The 23,425-nt window shown below is 35.4% G+C and overlaps 1 protein-coding gene across 11 annotated transcripts in view; it reads left to right on the forward strand.

Annotated features, from left to right (window-relative positions):
• Positions 1-23,425, forward strand: part of TENM2 (teneurin transmembrane protein 2) — a 727,803-nt gene that overhangs the window by 349,128 nt on the left and 355,250 nt on the right. The window contains exon 1 of one of the 11 annotated variants that reach the window (XM_026858447.1): positions 8,669-8,865. The exons of the other annotated variants lie outside the window; for them this stretch is intronic. Coding sequence (XP_026714248.1) covers positions 8,820-8,865 — 46 coding nt within the window. The 5' untranslated portion in view covers positions 8,669-8,819. Of the gene's footprint in view, positions 1-8,668; positions 8,866-23,425 lie in introns of those variants that run through there. 11 annotated transcript variants of the gene reach the window in all.

Here is a 23,425-nt window from a genome sequence, read left to right on the forward strand (position 1 = left end):
TCCCCGCGGGTCCCGGCGGAGGCGGCGCCCGGGCCCGGGGGTGTCCCCGCTCGGGAGCGCGGGGCTGCGGGCGGGTTGCGCGCGGGTGTCTTTAGTGTCAGGTGGCTTATCCGGGACTAACATTTTCGTCCTGCTACCTGTACGGTAAACATTTATTTTGTCTTGTGAGCTTTAAACATCAGCAGGTGTTGAAAGTATTCCAATAACACCCTTTCATTGCTCTTAAAGGACTTCTTGACAAGCATAAAGAAATGTTTCCATTCTGGTGAATACCAGAAAATGCGATGAAACTACTTAGGCCTTGAATCAGACATTACCTATGATGGGGTAATGGGTTTGCCTAATTCTTATCACACTGAGAAGCATTTTAAAAATGAAATTCACAGTACTATATGTTTCTTCACACTTTTTTTTTTTTTTCATTGTCATGAACATGTATCAGTTGATGTCAATTAATGCTCTGTGAATTTGGCTAACAGAAAATCTGTTACAGTTGAGATAAAAACTAGGTGACACAATAGACATAAGAAGGGCAACAGAATGTTTAAAGCATCCTTTATGACTTATGCATTGCATGACTGCAGTCACGTCCTTTATACTAAAAAAAAAAAAAAAATCACAACAGCATAGTATTGCTTTACATTATTATAGTTATTTTGAAACCTTAATCAGCAGAAAATCTATCATGAATAAGGGGTAAGGTTATATAAAATTCCATCAGGTATCCATTGAGGGGAATAAGCACAATTGTAATGTAGAAAAATGGGGTGTTTTGAAAAAAAAAAAAAGGGAGGGGGGCAATACCTAGTCACAGAGAGAGGAAGTGTATTTTTAAAAGCCCTTAAAACCCCAGAAGGTTCAGGGAAGGGGGAAATGGGGGTTACTAAACAATTTGAGCGTTTATAAGATCGTCTCTCTGTGTCTTTTTCCAAGATTGGACCCCTTAAATGTCATGCTTTTGGTGTTGTGCATTATGATGAGCACTTTCCAGGAAATGTGTGTGATGACTCCATCATATTGTATAGCATAGTTCATATCTATTCTTGGCAGGTTTCAGGTTTTTCAGGTATTCAGCATCTGAAATTGTGCCGTTTAATTCCAGATTTCATGAGGAAGAATCAGATTATTGTAAAAGAGAGTTGGCTGATAAGTAAAGTTTTGAATTGTTTCTGGGATTGTCCCAGGAGAGGGAATGTCAAAAAATGACAATGGCTGTAATAAACTGGTTGGATGAAAAATATTAAAAGTTAAAAGAGTTAACATTTCTTTTTTTGTTAACTACTTTTTTCACGTTGTCAGAAACTGTTTATTGGAAAGCTTTTGCTCTAATGTCTGACTTCATAAAGTTTAAGAACATTTCAAATAACAGCCAGGTAGTTCACCAGTTCTTTTAGTCTGACTGGAAGAAATGACACAGTCTCAACTGAGTTTCCATGGAATCAAAATCTGTATACTCTAAAGAAAAAAAAAAAAATAGAGGGGAAAAATATTGAATGTTATTATTAAATTTTGTTTAGTTTTAAATACAGCAAGTTACTTATTATGGATCTTTTTAAGAGAATGGACATACCTTAACATCTTGCTATTCATAATGTGATCGGATTGCGTTTCAGCACTGTGAAACAGTTGTCTTTAAAACCAAAGCTAAAATGTGCATTTAATTATTTTCTTTTTTAAAGTTTTAATCATTTCTAATGTCATCTTTGCTTTTTATAGAACTTCTAATATACATATGCTTTTTTGAACATTTCTGTTGCTTTTTAACAATTTACTTAAAATACTGTCTTAAAGTTCTCAAGAGTCAATCATGTTGAGTTCTTGCTGTTCTCAATATTCTAATCAGTACTTTACATTTACCAAATTTTTTTTTTACTCTCTTGCTTCACTATGCATTCTCTGTTAGTGGTGTGACAGGGATAAAGACAGGAACAGCTGTTCTGGTTCATACCAAAAGTTCATCAAAACCAATATCCTATGTCTGATGAGAGCTGATGGCATGCCAAGAGAAGTGTTTTAAGGGTGCTTTTATATGCCATGTCAAGCTTCCTTGGTGGAATCTTACTCTGTATTCTGAACCACAACAGACGGATAGTAAACCAGGCTTTCTTGAAACTACCCACCCTTTTCTTAGCTACTCATTTGTTTGAGTCATAGTATAGATACAGCATGAAACTGCTTAATAAAAAATACCTCTTGACTCATGTTGTAAGTAGGACTCTACACATATGCAGGCAGCAAGTAGGGACTGTGCAGTTGTTTTTATATACTGTTGTTATGGCATTGTTTGTATAGCAGTGTCTCCAGTGTTTCTTACATCATCACTACTGGTCTAAAGTTAACTGTTCATCATGGGTCTGTTATAAATGTGCAGAAATAGAAGTCTCTGGAATTCTCTAGGGGTCTTTCAGCTGACCTAGTAGATTTAGAGGGCTTTACAATCTTCTTTCATGAGATAAGTGGAATTTTAGGTGTTCTATTACAGTATATGACTATTCCACTTGATCATTACATGAAATAGTTCGAAGCATTTAATGAACTGTCAGGTGTTACTAGTAGGGTAAGACCTAGTCCTGTAAGACCGTTGCACTATAAATGTGAAAACTGGAGTTTTAGTACAGAAATTGTGGATGAGGACATGAGTAAACAGGAGCAAGTGTTAAAAAGCAAGACCTTTGTCCCTGTTTTCCATTTCCTCTACTGTGCCCTGTATTAAAGATGGAGAACCATTTTTTTGTTTTCATCTTGGAATTTTGTTCTTTAAAGCGTTTTTCCTTTTCTCTTCATTTTTTGATCATCTCTTGCAGACTTATTTTCCCTTCTTAGGGAAGTCTTCCCCATTTGAAAGTGTTTTTGGCGTCCTGGCACATGTCACAGGTCGAGCTCAGCCCAGACAAGTTAGCAGGTCTTTTGACCCTGGCATAACAACAAATTATTTAATGAGGTTTCTAGATTTGGTTCTGTGCTTCCACATTATCAAGGAAATACACTTGTGCCAAAATCAGCTCACAAAAAAGCATGTTTTCTGATGAGGTCCCATTAGTGGGGAACGACTGCAGTGGCCTTTTAATTTGTTGACATCCTTCTGCTTTTTGGCATCTGTATCTGTAGGTGTAGCAAAGCAATGTATGTAGCATCTGGAATTGAATTCACAGCAGAAATAATCCCAGAATAGAAGTCAGCCTGAATATAGGTCAAGTTAGTGCATAAGAAACCAACACATCTTCAAAGCTGTGGCTCAGAGAAGTACTGAATGCTCAAGGGTATACTTAAGGCATGAATGTTGCATATTAATTCAGAGGACTGGGCAGTAAAACTAAGCTTTCTCCGGTTTTTAAGTGTGTTGCCCAGTACTCTAAAATAAATTGTACACTCTGTGAAGCTACGTACTCTTTTGACTCAGTGTAGATTTGTACTTCATGTAGAGAACTTAAATTGTCTAGTAGCGAAAAAAAATCCTTTATGAGCCATACAGCTCTCTCCTGCAAGCTGGCCTTTGTCTTTGCAAGCAGAACATACCTATACAGTGTGAAGGAGCTTTCAGCCTATGTTATAGGAAGAAATCATGACAGATCAACCTATAGCTTGAAGGTAAGTTATTCTTTCCACCCTAATATTAACAGAGGCATGGGAAGTTCACATCAGCTGGCTGCCATTTAGGCACAGATGAAGTTTACTGCTGTTTTAAAAAATTTAAATCTTCTGTGGGAGATACTTCAGGAATTGTTTGATGTACTGATGTCAGTCTTAAAAGTCCTTAGCTTCTGTAACTGTATTCAGAGCTATAGTTGGAGCAAAAATTCTAACCAGAAATGTCCCAAGCAGAGAGTAGTACAAGTTGGTGCCACAAAAGTCTGAATTTTGAAATGTCATTTTAATCTATATTTTTCTGTGGTTTTACAAGCAAATACAATGGAGGAAGGGGTTGAATTGCATGTCCTTTGAAATTAGCCTTCCCAAATAAACAGGAGCATACCGCTTATCTCCTATTTTAGTTCTTCTGTCAAGCAAAATTTACAAAAGTACTGATTTTCATTCATTCATGAAATGACTGTTTCCATAATATATTAACAGTTATTTAATGAAATAGAGAAAACTAAAAATTAACTATATAAACAAATAACAACTTAGATATTAGTTATTATCACTTACTGAGTTGACAGTGATAAGAATCAGAGATTATTTTCAGTAGCCATTAGGAAATCCATATGACTCAGAGCCAAATTACAAGCTGCTTCTACTGAAGAAGCTTCTGCTGGTATTTTCTCTTTGTTTCCTTTGCATGACACTTGGCTGTTTTGTCTATCATGTAACACTAGCAGTCATAGATACATTTGTTCAATCATGCATATAGTGAGTAAAGTTGTAGTGTTTGGACCAAACAGATGTCATAAACAATTTTTATTTACAATGATGCTATTACATATATTCAGTTATGCTCAAAAAGCGATATTTAGGTGGGTTTATAATTCATACCAGCAATAGCATCACATGCTTTCCTTCACCCTACCAGGATGTTGCGTGTATCTTATGCTTGTGCAAGGTGTTTAACTTGTGCCTCTCACCAGTAAAATTATGTCTGATTGTGACACTTCTTTTACCACAGCAGTTTCACTTCTTGTCATAAATTGGACACTGGGAAGCTAAGTACAGACGATATAAGACACAAGGGATTTTCTTGTATGCTCTGCCTCTGTTCTAGCCCTTGTGCTAGTCTATTCTATTTCCTCTGAGCAGCGAACAGATCGCAGTCTAGGGAATGGTGCTTGGGGAGGGATGATGAGCCTCACAGTGCCGTTCTACTTTTATAGTGGTTGTGGTGTAAGAGAAAGTTCCAAAGGTATTTCTGAAACAAGGTTTGTGGGGAAAAAGGTAGTATGTTTTATTAAACCAACCAATATAACTGAAAAAAAAAAAAAAAAAAAAAAAGATGCTTTCAGACACAGTCTTTCTTCAGGTCTGAAACAGAAGAAACAAGACCAAAAGGTTGGAAAAATTAGTTCTGTGTTCATACCATCCAACTAGATAATTATCAAAGAAGACTTTACTAGATGTAAAATACAGAAGGATATAAGTAAGAGAAAGTGGCCATTAGCTTTTTTGCATAGACAGAGGCTTTCATATAGTTCCTAAGGATATGTAATCAATGAGTATTTCTAGTCAGTAGCCCCTTTAATAGGTATTGATACTTTTAAAGTCTTTTGCCATTTTATTTCACTATAATTTGTTGTCATGATACTCCATGTTCTAGGTAACACTGTCAATGCTTTTCCTGGCGGGGGTGGGAAGGGGGATTCATCATCATTTGAACAATGCAATTGTGTTGAATGTTCTTTGCTATTCTATTACTATGCAAGTTTTAAGTGACAGACATAGCATATGTGTTTGCATGCAGGCTAATGAAATCCTAGACCTAAACCAAACAGAGGATCCAGATTTCTAGTAGAGTAGAGAAGTAAGGGATCAAGAGGGTTTCTGTGATTAAACTTGGCTTGGCTTCCTCAGGTAAACTGAGGGAAAGCTCTGATTAGTTGTTTTCTCTGTAATCATAAAAATATAAAAAATGGACTGGAAATCGGTTATTTCAATCTCTGGACAAAATGACATTACTGGTACATTTAATTGCCCAGTTATTTTGTAATGTTCTGTGGTGTGGTTCCTGTATGCTACTGGAGTATTGCTGGAGGAAGCTTAAGTGGAAGCACATTTAACAGCAGTAAAATACAGTTTTTGCATTCATGTTAGTCTAGCCTAGCCTAGCCTGTCTTATGGAAATGTGGCTGATTTATAGAATAACTTACTTCTATAGGAAAATAACTTGCTTGGCTCATTGGAGCTGTCAGGACTCAAGCAGTTCAGTGTCCAAACATTTTTACTTCAAACACAAGGTCAGTTCTTGTAGAAAATAATTTATTTACTCTAGTATGTAAGCTTAGTTTTAGCTACACAATCTTGTATCTTTCATGAAAACAAACAAACAAACTGCATGCATGTTTTCAAGTGTTTTGTTGACCTTGGATGTAAACACAGGGTTTTCATTGCATTTTGGGTTTGCAGATAGTCCTGTGAGAATGAATAAATACTTCTAGAAGTACGTATAGATGTGTTTGCATTTTTTGAAAATTGTTGTCATGAATATAATCTAGTACTTTGTAAAATATGTGGAAAGTGCTTGTCAAGACTTCCATGAGAAAAGCAATTTACCAATAAAGGTGAGAAAATACAAAATGAAATGGGAAATAGACAGGAAAGGTCTCTTCCCTAATTGTCACTATTTCTCACTTTAAGTGTGCGCAGGCATGTAACCATGCACACACTGCATAGGCAGAGTGAGCTTCCTATAGGAACTTGGGGCTTCCTTTTTTTTTTTTTTTTATTAGCATATTTACTAAAAATAGGAAAAATTTGAAATAACTGAACACATGTATCTCTGTTTCTCCTACCTCCTCCTGTCCCCCTGAATCTTCAGGTGGTATTTATTTCCTTCATGTCTGGAAGAGAAAAGAGGAGGCCTTTAAAACAGCTATTGCTTCATTTAGATTCCCCACACCAACAGAGCAAGGAGAAATACTTGATGTAAACCATCACACAAAATGCTCCTTTGCTAGGTCAGGCTAATACTGTATTGATACACGTATGGAGAGAGATTTAAAAGCCCAGTGTTCTTATGAATATTTTTCTCCTTACAGTAAATTTTACTCTAAGCTCATGTACTGAAGGTTTCTCAAGAAGATTGTTAAGAATCTGGTTTTAATGGATCCATATTTATTTAAATGCATTGCCAGTCCCCAGGGGAGAAAAAATAATAGGTGAAACACTGAAACAATCACAAATTTAGCAGTAAGTGTGGGGTTTGGGACAGTTTGCAAGCTTGAAGAGTTGTTTTTCAAGTTTAATTTTACAAATATGAAATCTGGATTCTATCTGTCCAGATCTTAATATGATGGTTTGTGGTGAGATTCTGGAGGTTAACATTTGTAGAAAAACATCAATTCTTGTAAAATTTGTGGCACAATAATGATACAGAAGTACTTAGTGTTGAAATTGGCCACTGATTCCCTGATAATCATTTGTGAACTCATCTTTATAACCTCCTCTCTGGAATTGGGAAATCCTTACAAAAGAGGATACAGAGTTGTGCAGAGGTGTTAAAGTGTTTTTTTAAACTAGATAGGTACCTTAAGACATGGTAGCACTACAAGGCTTGCATAAGCTAACATAGAAGTATTCTATGCAGTTGAGATCTAGATCCAGATTTCCAGAATCTTATGTCACCAACATAGTCCGTCCTTCTTCCTAATAGAATTGAGATGCTAGCATCCAAGGGGAGGCCTAAATAGGATGTTGCAGCAAAGAGAAAATATACATTCTTTTTCAGGTTTGTTTACATTTCTGCTGTCCTCTTAACCTTACATCTTTATGTAATAGCCAAGTCTGATTGTGGACTCGTGTTGGTCCTGCAGATAAGTATTATGCCTTTTGGCGAGCTGATCAATTGCCAGTTGGCTAAAAGCCTACTTGCCTTTCCCTTCAAAAGGTAAAAGGTATAAACAGCAAATTACAGAAGCTGTGCTAATGTTATAAATGGTATATATAGTTAGAAAAAAACACCAACAAAACAAAAACCCAAACAATCCCCCACACACACACCACCCCCATCTTGCATGAAAACAAACCCCACATGTATGAGGACTTAGTGTCTGGACCTTTTCTAAATGACTAGGAATTCATAATTAAATTTGAAATTTTAACTTCAGCTTTTAGCTTGTAATCACTTTTTAAAAAAAATTTGAAATCTGATTGTATCTCTGATGAATTCCTTTAAAAATGTTAGTTCTGGGTCACATTTTTTATTCTCCTACTACTTAATGCAACTTCGTATAGAAATAACAAGATAAATAGAAGAAAGTGTCTGTAATACCTCTTTTTTTAAAAACCCAGATTTATCAATGCTAATATGTTTTGTTGCTATGAAAACTCAGTTATCAACATTAAACATTTGTTCAGTCATTTGTTTATCAGTGGCAGTTTGTTAGTAGTTATAACTAGAATTCCATCTGCCAGTTAAACTATATTGTAAATTGATGTAGAAATTAGCAGCTCCTGGTTTTTGGGGGTGGGGGGAGGTGTCTTTCCTAATGAATATATGAACTTAATTGCACATAAATGCATCTCTAGAAGATAGTTGAGGGGAATCTCAGGTATACTGCACACAAGTATGCCAATCAGGCGAAAACAGGCACACATTGTGATTATCTCAGTTTTCAAACCTGGAAGAGACAAGAATGTGTTGCTAAATGAGAGAGGCAGTATGTCATGCTCACTGAGATAAAAACAGAAGCTGCCAGACACTTTGGCTTTATTCTGCGGATTCTTTGCTTCAAAACTCTCCTATCTTTTCTTCATGCTTATTCTCCCTCACATTCTCATTCTTTCTCTTTCTCTCATTGCTGTCTCGATCTCTCTCTTATTGTTCTCTCCCTCTTTTCCTGTCTTTGATGCACATACGTTGTCACATTTCATTGACTCTCCCCTCTTCTCTGTTCTTACACTTACGCCTAGTGGTGCTTTAGCCAGAGCTTGCAGCCTCTCAGGCGAGTTTTAGTCATGTGTGAAGCTCAGTTTGATCGAGCGCTCCTTTTCTGCCTTTTCACTCTTGCAAAAGATTAAAAGGTGGCGTCACATCGCTCCCCTGCTCTTTCCCGCAGGAGGGACTTAAAAGGGACAACAAAAACTAATCACTTTCAATAAGCGTTTTCTTGCAAAAAAGGGACTTAGCTGTGCAATTTGAGGCTGGTGGTGAGGATTGGGAAGGCTAGAGGATGCTTCATACTGCTAACAAGGGAAGGAAGCCTTCAACTGAGGCAGGTAAGAAGTGCCTGAATCCGAATGTTTTATGGAGTGGCTTGGTCAGAGCGGTAGATTTTCAGCGTTTTGTAACTGAGGCAAGCAACTGCAGCAAGAGGCAGCATCGGTGTTGTATCAGATTCCTTTTGTTTAAGATGTAAAGTATGTGCTATAAATTGAATTAGAAATGGGTTTGTGAAGATGCTGTATTCACACCGAATGATTGTTTTCCCCCCTTTTCTCTGTGTATCGAAATAAATCAGAGAACCAGCTTTTATGAAAGCTGGACTTTGCTTAAGGTTAAATTCAGTGCTCAAATCTCGGTATAAGAAAAGCTTTTGAGTCTTAAAACCCTCGAGGAGCTTGGCATTCTGCAATTTGGTTACAACAGCTGAACTAAAAATTAATTGTACTTATTTACTATTTATTTAGTACGGTAAAATCTAGCATGGAGTTTAGGTTTAGGTGAATATGGTTTGTTTGCCTGGCATTTCATCGGATGAATAGCTATACCCTTTTAGACATACTGTAAAACCTATTTCGTGTTTATGTTTTGTAAATTGAGATTAAGTAGCATCCTGAATGAAATACGTGACTAAAACTCATAAACTGCATCTGTGTTTAGTAAAGCAATCACCAAATTAGAATAATAGATTTATGTCAGTTGTCAAATGGAGTTAACTCTGAAAGTGCTGTCCACAAGTGCACTTGGATTACAATAAAGGGCTTTCTGTTTAACAGTTATTGAGAGGAGCTAATTTATCAGGCAAAGCCTACGAACTTAAGTCTTGTGATAATATAAAACTATATAGCTGAAAGTGTTTGTGGTTTGGGGAAATATGCCCTTTTATTCTCTATAAAAATACATTGAAGATCTATAGGGTTTCCAAAGGCAAAAATAATTGTAATTACTCTTAAAATGTTACATGCCAATAAGTGCTTTGTATTCACAACCAGAATATTTAGCTATTGGGACTTCTGTTTCTGATCTTCACTGGTTTTGGTGCCTTCTTTTCTCTCCCTACATTTCTGCACTTCTATTTTACAGTTGTTCTCTGTATGAACAAACTAAGACTCTAAATAGAAGGAAGGGATTCTGAGCAGCAGTGATGCTCTGAATTTCATTGTCAGATGCTCTGAATTTCATTGTCACACTGAAAAGTGAACAAGCAGTCAAGGATAGTTAGACCATTATTAAGTATTTAAAGGAAAACAAATAATATTTCAGTGATCAGAGTTATTTGTAAAAGTAGAGTACTAATTAACTGGCTCTGAAAGCAGAGCTATGAAAAGCTAACTTTATAAGCTGTCATTGAGTAAACATTGTTTGATAGGTAGATTTTAGTGTTGCAGACCTACAAATGAGCATACTGCAGATAGAAATTAATATGTTTACTTGAGAACTTTTGTCTTTATGCAAGTTTACCCTAATGACTCAATCCTGGATGCAGACCTACGAATGCGCAGTGCTATGTACCTTGCAAAATTCAGTGGCAGTGCTTTCTGTGTACATTTGCAGTAGCTGATTTTACAAGATAGGCAGTGACAAGCCACCACACAGCTGAATGGGATCAAGCCCCCAGGGAAGCCTAGTCTCCCATCAGTGTAGAGGGACTTCACGTGTTACTACTTTATCTTCAGTAGTAGTTAATGATACATGTTCATCCTCCTCTAAAGGGGCAGATCTTTTTTTTTTTTTTTCCCCCCTGAGGACTTAAAATCAGACAAAAGAACTTGTACATATTTCACTGATTTATGGTGGACACTTTTTAACTCTAGTTTTGTTGAACTTGTTTATTATTTGACATTGGAATTAACATTAAACCTCTCTTTCACCTTTCAAAATGTTTTTATATGTTCTTCTAAGCTTTTTTAGTGCTTCAGATCTTTTTAAGCACATGTTGGATCAAACTGAAATTAGGAGTAACTTGTCTGACAAAAATGGAAGTCCTGGATGTAATGTGGTATTTTAAATGGTATTTTGTGACTTAAATAAAGTGTGTCTAAGTGTAAATGGTAGATGACTTTTGATATGAATTAGTCATGAAGAATTTGTTCCTTATGAAATGGCAGAAAACTAGAAGGTTGGAGACAAGCTAACTTGATCTGTTTGAGCCCAGAATGCAGGATCTGAATTTCAGATCGTTTGTCTCTCCTTCTGGCATTTGCTAACTCTGCCCTACTAGATGTTAAATGGGTGATTAATAGAAATAGCAGCATTTTACTGATGTTCCAGTAGATGTTGCTGGAGAGCAAAGTAAAGATTACTTCATAGAGGAAAAGAAATGCAGTGGGATTACAAAAACCAAAAGAAAAATCTCAAGGCAAATTATTGTACAGGCTGTTGGTAGTTTAATAATATGAGATCAGTGATTTTTTACATCATCATCCTAGGTTCTATTCAATCTGAAAATCTGTAGAGGTACATGTGCTGGAATGAGGCACATGTAGGGACAACTGTCCTTTTTTAATATTTCTAGTTTTTCTTGCCACTTTTAACATTTTATCACTAGTATTAACACTGTTTCACATACATGTTTTCTCAGAGGAAGGCCTGAAAGAGTATCCCTAAAAGTTTGGTTTTTTAAGATACATTCACAAAATACAAACCTTTAATCATAAATTAAGAAACAAAATGCATGTAGCCTCAGAATTAGAATTCCAGTGCACTTAAGTTGCTTTCCTTTGAGAAGAGTAAGAGCTTACTAGATCAACACATAACACAGTTGAAAGCAAAAAAAGTGTCTCTTAATTTGTGTGTTGTTTTTTTATTTGTACATTTATATTTTTTTAGCTATTAACAATTGTGAGTTACCATCTTATGTGCTTAAATTCTGAGAGAAATCCTATGATATGTCTCAGATCAATAAATTGTAGAACAACTAATGGCAAATGCATGGATGGAAAACTGTGATGTCCTATGCTAAAACTGCTGGTCTATTAATTAATCTGATAAAATGATAAACCAGTCCCAAAGGAATGGAGGATTCTAGTATACAGTCGTTAACTGATGCAATTTCAGGCAACCACTGACCTCTATCTGTGGGAATATTTATTTTTGGAGATGATCATCAACCGTAGCTGATTTAAAATTCAAAACAGTAATGTGTGTTGTGTTATTTTTTTAATCATAGCTTTTCATGTAAAGTAGCATAAACATGCAAAACTTAGGCTAGTCATAATAAGAATGGGATGGTGGTTTGTACTGTGCTGTTTGTACCTATTCATACCTTAAAAAAGAAAAAGCAAGAATTAGTTGAAGACCTTTTAGAGCAGAGATTTCACTGTTTAGAATTAAATTTACTATGTTTCACTGAATTTTATAATACATAGCCGCATGTCTTTATTTAGTTTACTACTTACTGTGAGAATATTCCAGTTTCTGCTTATAATTGGAAAAAAATGCAGATAGAAAAATGTGTGACACATCTTTACAGTCATCTCCCATGTCATTTGCATTGTAGATTATTTATTGTAGTTTGGTTTTAGTATTTTTATGGGGTTTTTCAGATGTGTGCGCCAAAATTTCTTTAACCTGACAAGCTTTAGGTTGATGTTTTTTTTCCATACAAATTTGCTGTTGCCAGTAGGGGTTTTCCTTAATGTTCTGCTGCTTTAACTTATTGTTGAATTTGTGCATGCATACAACGGTGTACATACTAAGGTAATTTTTTAACCTTCAGAAAGCTGTTCGCATACTTTATATGCAGAAGAAGTGAAATCTTCCTGTGTTTCATGAGTATGGTTTAGAAACATCAGTGCTATATATATTTGTTGAATAGTCATGTATAGTATTTTTGTGGGGTTTTTTTCTCAAGCTTAGAATTTTCTAGGGCTTTAGAGACAATTTGTGACTGATAACAAACGCTGCACATCTCAGCTGGGCATGGCCAAAAGTTCATGAGTGCTTTTACATTTTTACAGTTCTGTGTTATTCAGAAAAATAAACCAGACTGTAACCAGTGAGAGAATATTACCAGAACTATGTTCTTGTACCTTCCCTACTTCAGTTTACTTTCAGACTTGTCAGTTCAATGAAATGGTACGTAATTTAGTTTAAAAGATCGTAATATGTCATCAGTTTCTAAAGAGAATTCCCTGTTGAAAACATTGGCAAATTCAGTTTAAAGGCTTATGACACAATATAGCCCTAAGGAATAAACTTTTATCTTTGTATTTCTCAGTTCTCAAAGTCATGAAGAGAAAAGCCAGCATACTTGTATAGTGGAATTCTATTTATGAGTACACGATGAAAAGCTCAGAATAGCTGAATAGGGTGGATAATTCTGGCCACATTTGAGTCTAGTGCCACATTTCTCGGTAGCAGCAATATTGTATTTCACAGTTTGTCTATGGATGCTTATGTATAAACACCCAAATCTGAATCTATGTATTTTAATTTAAGCCCATTTCAAATTTAAAAATACATACCTAGTCTCATAGTATTGGAATACAGGAAGAATGGATGTCTAGGAGTTTGCAGTAGGTTACTGAAATACAGAGCTATGATGTGTACATAGGAAAATGTACTGCAGGTAATAGTAATTTAATTACTTATTTGGGAAGTTTGTTTCAAATGCATCTATATAATTCCTCCATCACTGTGATACTTTCATTAAAATTTTATGTAAGTTGAAAAAAATAATTAAATAGAGATATGTTTGGCAATGAAATTATCTTAAGGATATTGCTTCTGAAGGAAAAGACATGAATGTATACATTTTCCTCACTTATGCTCAAGTAACTCCTGAGTAACTTGAAGTAGTAGATGTAAGTTCTCTTTTAGGTATATTGTGTAAAATATATTTAGCTAACACAGTTCTTACTCTGTGTATGCAATTTTTGAAAGATACAGAGTTCAGTTGCTATTTATAGCTTATATTGATTTAATAAAATTCAACCTGTAGCTTATAGCTGATTCCAAAACAAATAAAACTTGCATTCTGTTATGATGTGCAATATAACAGTGAAAAATGTTGCATTAAAAAGCTTTATCCCCCTAACCCCCAAATTAAAGGGGAAAAAAAAAAAAAAAAAAAAAAAAAAAAAGCTAAGAAGCTTTTTAGCTAAAGCTTTTTGAAGTAGGACATTTTTTTCCAGGTCATCCTCCTAAACTCATCTTTGTGAGATTCCAGAGGATGAAGTCATGTGAAAGTACCCTATGAGTGGTCCTTCTCTATAAAACAGCAGTATTAGAAAACCCCTTGTATATTTTCAGGGCATTTTGATATGAAACTTAATAGAAAGATTTTTCAGTTGGAAAATGTGCCTTTAAAATTTCATATGTTAATTTTGTATATATTTGTGGCAATATTAAAAAAAAAAAATCTTTTTATTATACTTGACCACACAGTATTGCCAAGTAATGGCTCATAACGATGTCAGTTATGCTAACATTGTTATGGAGGAACATAGTCTTTTCTGTTTCCCTCATTTCTCTTTATTATTGGATTAATGTCTATTCTGAATAGGTTTTAGTTGACAAATTCAACTCCTTCAGCCCTTTCTGCTTGGCCTAAATGTCAAACCCAACACAGGCTTTTGTACAGTTTTTTCCTTAGAAGCAAAATGGAGACAAGGAAGCTACTGCAAGATGTTATCATTTGTTGGGGGAAGAAGTGTCGATACAGAATTGAGAGACTTGTCTTCTCATCCTATATACAATAATGCCTATTTTTCAGTAACCAGGAGCTTCTGTGGTGCTTCATACCTGACAGGTATTCATGCTTAAATGAAACCTGGATTATCTCAATATTTATAACAGTAGCTTTATTTTGTACGTAACAGGTAAAGAAGGTTATGGTGTGTTTATGTTGGAAGGACAGAGAGGAAAGGGAAAAAATAGCAAGAGATTTTTCATATCTAGAAAACAGGAAAGAAAATGTTTCTAAGAACAATTTGTGATTAGAGTAAAAACTGTAACATCAAATGCTGCATACAGGTTTCTCTAACAGTCTATTTTGACAAGGCTCTGGTATGTGTACATGCACATAAATAATGTATATGTGCTATACATATATACATACAGTCTCTAGAGGTCAGTAGAATGTAAGGAATGGGCAGATGTTCAGATTTCTAATAAGAGATTAGAGATGCAGCATATCAGTTGTTGCCACCTAGAAAAGATGAATATGTTTCTAATGAAATTTGGAAGTGAAGTAATTAATCAGAGTTAACAAAGAGCTGACTGAAAGAGAATCATGTCTGTCTTGTTGCGGAAATGAGTCTAAATTATTTGTTTTGAGCAAATTCCTGATAAATGCTCATTTACGTTCTAGGAAACTTGACAGAAATCCAAAACCATGATTATTGTACTATAGTTCATTATATTGCATCTCCTTATGACCTTTTTGAGAGGATTTTTTGAATGATTGAAATAAAAATTAAATGGTCTTTTGAGACAGCATATGTCTAATGCTAAGCAAATCAGGACTACAGTGCAGGCAACACATTTTCTTTTCATGTTTGCCCGGTTAGCCTTAGCCAGCCTTAACAAATTAATTGTTTTATCCTTGTTCACCACCTTCTAAAATGAAATCTTCTGAATGAACCGATCACTTATGGTTGAAGGTTCTATTTTCTGTTTTGATAGTATCTTATTACAAGCTGCAAGTTTGTTGGGGTTTTTTGGTGTGGGGTTTTTTGTGGGTTTGGTTTTTTTTTTTTTTAATATTCTATGACTTGATTTGTTTTGTTTTCTGGGAAATTAAGCAGATGTAGAGCTTTTATGTCTGAAGGTGTTGATGCAAATTCTAATTTATGCTGCAAGTGAGAAGTTGAGTTTTGTGTTGCTAGTGGTGTTTTATAGATCTAAAATCAAAATTTAAAACAACTATAATTCTGTGCTAAAGAATCGTTGAGAAAAGTAGGAAAGGGTGTTGAAGTGTGAGTTAACACTGACATGGTCATTTCAAGATCTGCATTAGAGCAGTCAAGCCGGGGTGGGGGGGGATTAACTTATTTTTTATTTGTTTGATCCACATTTATTGTGGTTTTAGTACAGAATTTTGAACTACATTTTGAAAGATATCAACTTAGGCTGTTCTGAACAATAAAAGTATGTGAGCTAGCTGAATGGAAAAGTAGATGTTTTAATAGGTTTACTGGTTCTGGAATGTACCCAAGTACATTGTTTTTTGTTTCCATCATTTCTGGAGGAGAATGATAAACTGGCTCATTACATTATGGAACTGATTATTTTGGTCAAGATCAGACTGAAAAGGTACTGAAATCTAAGTCCACTGTGAAACACAGTAGTGAACACAATAATAATAAGATTTATTAATCTGATGGCATTCTGCTAGCAACAATTAAGTTATGTGCCAATTCACAGAGGTGATTCCATGATGGCACCTGCTGGCCCTCTTTGGTTTCTGTCAGATTGTGTTTTTTTATTTCTTTGTTTTCACTAACATATTTTTCCTCATCTTTGTAAGAAACATCTGAAAAGAAAACAAAACAATTCTAAAATTTTCTCATAATCACCAAGCATTAATTCACCAATCACTGGTCAAATGTTTTTCATCTTTAGTCCAGAAATAAAACACAGTAGTTCTTAAAAAGTGGAACTGGGTAGTATGTAACCATAGCACACAAATTATTGTTCAATTTGTTGAATGATTGGGATGCAGCATAAGTCCTTTTAAGGTATACCTGCATGGGAAAATGTGCTAATGTAGCTTCAGTATTCTCTTTACGCCACTGTGGTTACATATGGATTCTAGTAACTTTGAAGATGCTTGCAGTTGCTTCCTAACCACACTATCTAGACTCAAAAAAAAAAAAATAAATCTGATTCTAGAGTCAGGCTGTGTTAGTGACACACATATATTGATGTATAAACAATGTAGTTAGGCCTTTAAATTTATCCATGTATACTGGTCCTTAGAAATTGTTGGTTTATATGCTGTCTGTTTTTCTTTTCAAAGAGGCTATTCATGTGGCATTTGATATCTTTCTTCTGTTCATGTTATAGTTATATTTTGTATTGTAAAATATTTATAGGATAGATTCCTATCCTAGAATTAGTTAGGTCATCAATTCTCTTTGTGCTTGGCTTCTAGTTATTTCTGTTATTTTGCCTGGAAGCTATTCTTCAAAAATATCTATGATGTCCCTAGATACTCTGGAAGGCAGCTTTCAAAATAGTGTATGGGACTTCTTTTAATAATGAGCTAAACAGAGTTGTTTCAGGAATCATTCTGGTTTTCTTCCCCCACTGTTCTTTGAGTATACTGAAAACTTTCATTTTAGATGTGACAAAGCAAAGAAGATATGGAAGTGGAGCTCAAATTTTATCTCCTTTTGGAGGAGTGGTAACAATATCAACTCTAAATCTTTTTTAAGTATATCCTTTTAACATAAACTGTGGAGGTAAAAAAAGACATACTTCATTATTTAATATGTTCTGATAAATATGCATGGTTCTTACTGAAGTCTGGTGCTCTCCACATGAACAATATAGAAGAGTTTGAAGATCAGCCTGGTGTTGGAGTGAAGTTGCAAAATCTGAATATATGAAAAACATTACCTCAGAAAAGAAGATTGAATCACGTGTCTGCATGAAAGAGGTCTAGCTGCAATATCTTTGCACAACTAAACAACTGTTTCTGATTCTCCATTGCTTGGGTTCCTAGTGACAGATGTGCTGAGATGGGATGCTGCCGAGAAGGCAGAAGACTTGTGGAAAAGCCTGTGTCTTCAGTCCATTGCAGAGAAATGTACAGTCAATTTGGCATTCCTATTCGTGCCTCCTTAGTATTTTTCAGGGAGTTGGCAAAGTTTGTTTTAGTAAGCTGGTAAGTCCCCACTCAAAAGAAGTACCTCACTGAAGTATGGGACAAGATGACATTTTTAGAAAGCAAGCTAGGCTAAACTCAGTTTCCCTTGGACACTCTGCTGGATTCTGAGAGAGGTACTTATAAGGAAATTGATATCTGGAGAACCACTATCTTGTGGAATACCTGTTTATTTTCTATTTTAAGCACAAAGAAACTAGTATGGACCCTCAGAATTTCATATTGTGGCTGTTAATACAGAGTTATTCAATGTTATTAATTTAATGAAATTAATGCTGAAGGGCCTGATCTCAGAGTTTATCTGTATAACACTGAAGACCAAGTGAAGCTGATATAAGCAAAAGCGAAATATTACCTCTGTAAATGGATATTTATTAAAGTTCAAAAATATGGCAAAGTTGTCAGAGCTATTAAAAATAAATGGTGAATAACCACTTTCCTCAGCCTGAAATTATTGTAGGCTTTTGGTTTTAGTTGTTTTATGTCTGTATATTTTATTTTGCTTACCTGTCATTGTGTTTATGTGATTATGAGCTCTCAGGCACTACATGATTATACTATATTGGCAGTGATCCATAATTTTAGATACAGTGTCTCTTGTCTACCTCACTGAGAACTGAACAAATGTTTGTAGGAGCAAAACTAAGTCTCAGAATTATCACTTCTAAAAAGTGCACCTGTTTTCATTGGGAGGGTTTTTTTTCTTCCATCAGAAATATAAACAAAAGAATAGTGTAATGGGGAGGTTTAGATCTAGCAGCACTTTTGGTAGGTATCTAAGTGAGGCATATTCTTGGTTTTGGGAGTAAGATTTAATTCAGGAGTAAGGAGTGGTTTGGCTCTTCTGTAGATTGTTGTTTATGTCCCCAGTCAGTTACACAAGAGAAAGGGGAATAATTGGGTACAGGAAAAATATAAATAATAAGATTCTGTCTTAAAAGGACTGAAAAAAATATTCAGGACCTTCACCTTTCAAAAATATGTAAACTAGCATTTTTAAAGAATAGTTAAGTTACCAGTAGGCAGACTAAGTAAGTATGTATTTTACACCCTCCACTTCAAGACACAATGTTGGAGAATGATGAGTTCTTTTGAATCTACAGCCTAGTAGATAATCCCTTTATAGGTAATCATAATATTAATAAATTGTGTGATTATCTGTGATTGTGCAGAACTTAATTTCATGAGTCAAATGGTCTCTTACAGTTCTGTGTTCACTGTTTTATTTCATTGTGCCAAGAGGTGTATGTTTATAAAACAGGACAAAAGCGCTCACCTTCTAAAACAAACACCACAGAGCTCTGAGAGAATTATGTGCAAACTTGAGTAACCATGGCATTTGGATATAAAGAAATCTGAAATGACAGTAATAACCAGTATCACTGTAAAATTACAAATTATTTCAATTTAAGTGGTTTCACTTTTCTACACACATTTTAAAGTCTGTCACTATAAGCTGCTGACTTCATCTCAAATGCATTCTGCAGTCTTGACAGTTGTTGTGGATTTGTTAATACTAAATCAGTAATTGTTGGCTTTGAAGAGGGATCCAGCATCTTCAGCAAGAGCTTATTAAACTGTAAAATATGGATTGCCTTTACCCTAATGGCCTCTGAATCTTATTACCATCCCATTAGAGAGTGTGGGATTTTAGTAATTCTGTTGTGGTTTCCAGTGGGCAGCGAGTACAATGGGGAAGGGCAGGGGTTAATGCAGTTCACCTCCTGTAATAGTGTAACAGTGAGTCCTTTATCATTCAATGGGAGTCCTTTCCTTAATGGAGGGAGAGTGGCTTCAACCAGAACTGCCCCCCACCCCCAAAAATACCTCCAAAAACCCCTTGAGGCTTCCTTCATTACCTCCACTTTGTAAACAGAATAGAAATTAATAAGTTGATAAATAAGCAATTGCCAAGTAGGCTGCGGTCTAGGAGGGGTTTCAATTGCTATCATTATGCCAAGAGGTATATTGAAATACCTCTTCAGTCAAGATCATTATATTTTTAATTACATTGATACTGTAAAATTCTGATTGGTTTTCAAAAACATGAAAGCACCTTATTCCTTTCCTCATAAATGTACAGTGTGAAAAATGTAAACCAAAATGTAAGGCAAACAAGAGGAAAACAAGTTGTGTAAGTGGTAAGAGTGAAACTTTTGTACATGAAATGATGGTTGCTTATTTTGATCTATAATAAACTACCTCCAGTTATAGTACATTTTACTACAGGAACAATTTCTTAAAAAAATCACATAGAAAGAAATGTGAAGTATTAATAGTTATTAGGTGAGGGTAGAAAAAGTAATGTCTAGAGGTTCTGTCTGCTTTCAGTAATGAATGAGGCCGATATGTAACTTTTTCAGCACCTGGTATGATGGGGGTTTTTTAAGTGCTTCATGGAGATTTATTTGACAGCTAAATTCCAGATGCTAGAGGCAACTTGCTTCTGATTTCAGAACAGGATCAAAAAGGGGAAGATTTCTAACAGATATTGCAAGAAAAGTTGAGAGGGACTTGTCAGTGTAACTTTTCAGATAAACAAGATAATAACACCGATGTGCACACCATATTAAGTTGGGATTAGTTTGAGTCATGAAATGCTTCTAGGTAATACTTTCTTTTTAAAGAAGGACAAAAGGAATTATTATTCAAGACAGCTACTTTACCATTATTTTTTATTTAAGAAATCTGAAAATACTTGTAAGGATTGGAGTCTTTACAACTGATTTTTATTTTTCCTCAACATTTATGTTTGATTCTACCATAGTGTTGCCTATAAATACAGTTGTTTGCTATGAGTGGCTAGGGTCTTGTGTGTGAGTAATAAGAAGGGCTAGAGAAGGATCTGCTAGAAGAGGAAGGGACTACTTTTTCTTCAACGCAATCAGTAATAGTCATGTGAGTAGCTTTGTACGTGCTCCCTGTATTTATTTATGCCTCTTGCACATTTGATAACAGAACCCAAGAAAGGAAAAGAGAGATATCTTTACAGAAGCACTTGCAACTGAGTGCTTTATAAATATTAATTAATTTATCTTTGCAGTATTCCCTCAGTTAAGTTTGTGGGATGTTGCAGTTACACATGCATGCTTGCTCACATGGGGACAGGCAGTTAGCTCTGTTTTCTGCCACTGGTAATACTGGGTCTTGGAGAGTAGCGATTGGTAGCTCCTTGTCTTTCTGCATTTATTATTTCCAAAATTCAGTATCACAATAGCTCACCCTTCCTTTGAATGTTGGAAAGAGAGAGCCTGAATTCATATGCTCCAAGAATTACACCTAGATAATCTACTCACTTAAAATATAAAATCAGAAACCAGTAACCCAGTTCATTAGTTTTGGAATAGATAGGTTGTCTTCTCATTTACAAGAAATAGTGAAATTTAAATGCCTCACAGTATGTTATACAAGTAGGTCAGTGTTATAGCTGGAACCAAATCAACTGACAGCAATTTTCCCTGCTGAAATCACCCTGTTCTTGATTTACATTGGGTAGAGTCTGTATGTCTTGGTAGGTCAAAGTCTAGTTGTGTTAAGTGCTGAACAAATAAGTGGGAAGGTACGATCCATGCATTGTTGAGATAACAATCTAATTATAACCTACTTACATAAAGATGTATTATCTGAATATTTTAAGGATTTTCTTGCTTATGAGCAATTTGAAATAAGTGGCTACCACCAGAAATGTTCTTACTTTAGAAAACAACTTTGTTCTACTAAATCTCAGAATGATTTTTTTTTTCTAATCAGTAGGACCTAGATGATAACAATAGAATGAGGGAGTATATATTACATTTCTTAATTTGAATTTTGTATTAAGTTCAGAATTGTGCTACATCCTTTCATAACATATTTAGTGAAACAAAACTTCAGTAAGTGGCAGTACTGGTACAGTCCCTAATTAATTTGTATACTCTCAAGTATAGAAATGATGGAGGCCAATAAACAAGGTTTGGCACTTACAGGTGTTGCAAACAAAAATTCATCTTAATCACAAAATTTTAATGAAGGGCAAAGTTACGGGACTTTTGCTCATACTTTTGTGTGAACGAAGGAGATATTAATGATGACCATCAGAGTAAGGAGGGTTTGATTCTGCATTGTGCAGGTGCAAAGCCTCTTGCATGCATAAGAGAATAAGTGGAGTGAAATGTGACAGTCTGAGGACTAAATATTTTCAGGGGTGTAATGACCAGTAAATACATGAATTATCTAACTGCTGTTATCTTTGGACCCTTTACTCTTGCTCCATTTGGTTAATGCTGTTTTGTGTATCTGACTGATTCAACCACTGTGCTCACTTGTGATGTATCAGTAGACAAATACAGTTTGATTACTTTCTATGATACAACTAAATTTTGATTTGAAAGCCCCAGTTCATACTGGGTAAGTTTTTGTAGTGCTACAGCTTGTTAGGAATATAGCTAGTAGGAGGCCTTTTTTAGAGGGGGCTTATCATTACAACTTTTTTCAAACCTACGCTATTATATTTTTGTTTATATGCTTCTAAACTGCTGTTTTAAAATGTACTATAAACTGGAAAGTGCTGGCATGGATTTCTGTTTTTTTCAGTTTTGTTTTTCTTTTAAATGTGAGTTTTATTTTCATTTAAATACATTCTTATTAAACTTAAACTATTTTTTTTAAAAAAGCTTTAAAACAATTACGTTTTCACAGTTTGCTTTTTGCATTGGAGAGCTGACCTTGTACATTAAGTACTAACATTAATCTGCCATCAAGATCATATTGTTTAAACATTTGACATATGCCAGAGAGGTGGAGGGGGAAACAAACAAATAAAATGTTTGTGCCAAAGAGCTGCATTTTACATTGACAAACATTGGTCTCTTAGCCCAAATGTAATTATAAGAGAGCTGAACCTAATAAAGCATGCAGTATTTTCATTTTAATCTGGAAAGCAAAAATGTAATGCTTAGGGGAAACACTCGGGAAATGTGGAAGTAGATAAAATTGCATAGTCATAGATGATCCTGTGATTCTTATGAAATAACTTTCATGCAGATTTAGCGGTCAATTGTTAAAACCTGGGCTAATAACTTAGGTTGCAGTCTAGTTTCTATAATGTAGTAAAATAGTGTATCTGACTGTTGAAGATCATTGATTCATCATTCATTTGTGTTCAGTTTTGGGCCCCTCACTACAAAAAGGCCATTGAATGACTCAAACGTGTCCAGAGAAGGGCAACGGAGCTGGTGCAGGGTCTGGAGCACAGGTCGTACGGGGAGCGGCTGAGGGAACTGGGGGGTTTAGTCTGGAGAAGAGGAGGCTGAGGGGAGACCTCATCGCCCTCTACAGCTGCCTGAAAGGAGGGTGCAGAGAGCTGGGGATGAGTCTCTTGAACCAAGGAACAAGCAATAGGACAAGAGGTAATGGCCTCAAATTGCGCCAGGGCACGTTTAGACTGGATATTAGGAAGCATTTCTTTCCAGAAGGGGTTGTTGGGTGGTGGTGGAGTCTCCATCCCTGGAGGTGTTTAAGAGTAGGGTCGACATAGCACTGAGGGATCTGGTGGAGTTAGGAACTGTCAGTGTGAGGTTAATGGTTGGACTGGATGATCTTTAAGGTCTTTTCCAACCTAGACAATTCTGTGATTCTGTGATTCTATTTAGTAATTGTTCTTTTGAATTGAAATTTGATCCTCTCTGGACTCAGTAACACTTTTATTTTACTTGAATTTGTTTCAAAAGGAAGACTGAAGTCTGAAAAACTAGTCTAGTCCTTTCAATCCAAAATAATTTTGACTGCTGGAAGGTGCTTTCTAC

The sequence above is a fragment of the Athene cunicularia genome (assembly GCF_003259725.1).
Source record: "Athene cunicularia isolate RWA chromosome 13 unlocalized genomic scaffold, athCun1 chr13_part1, whole genome shotgun sequence".
Lineage (NCBI taxonomy): Eukaryota > Metazoa > Chordata > Aves > Strigiformes > Strigidae > Athene > Athene cunicularia.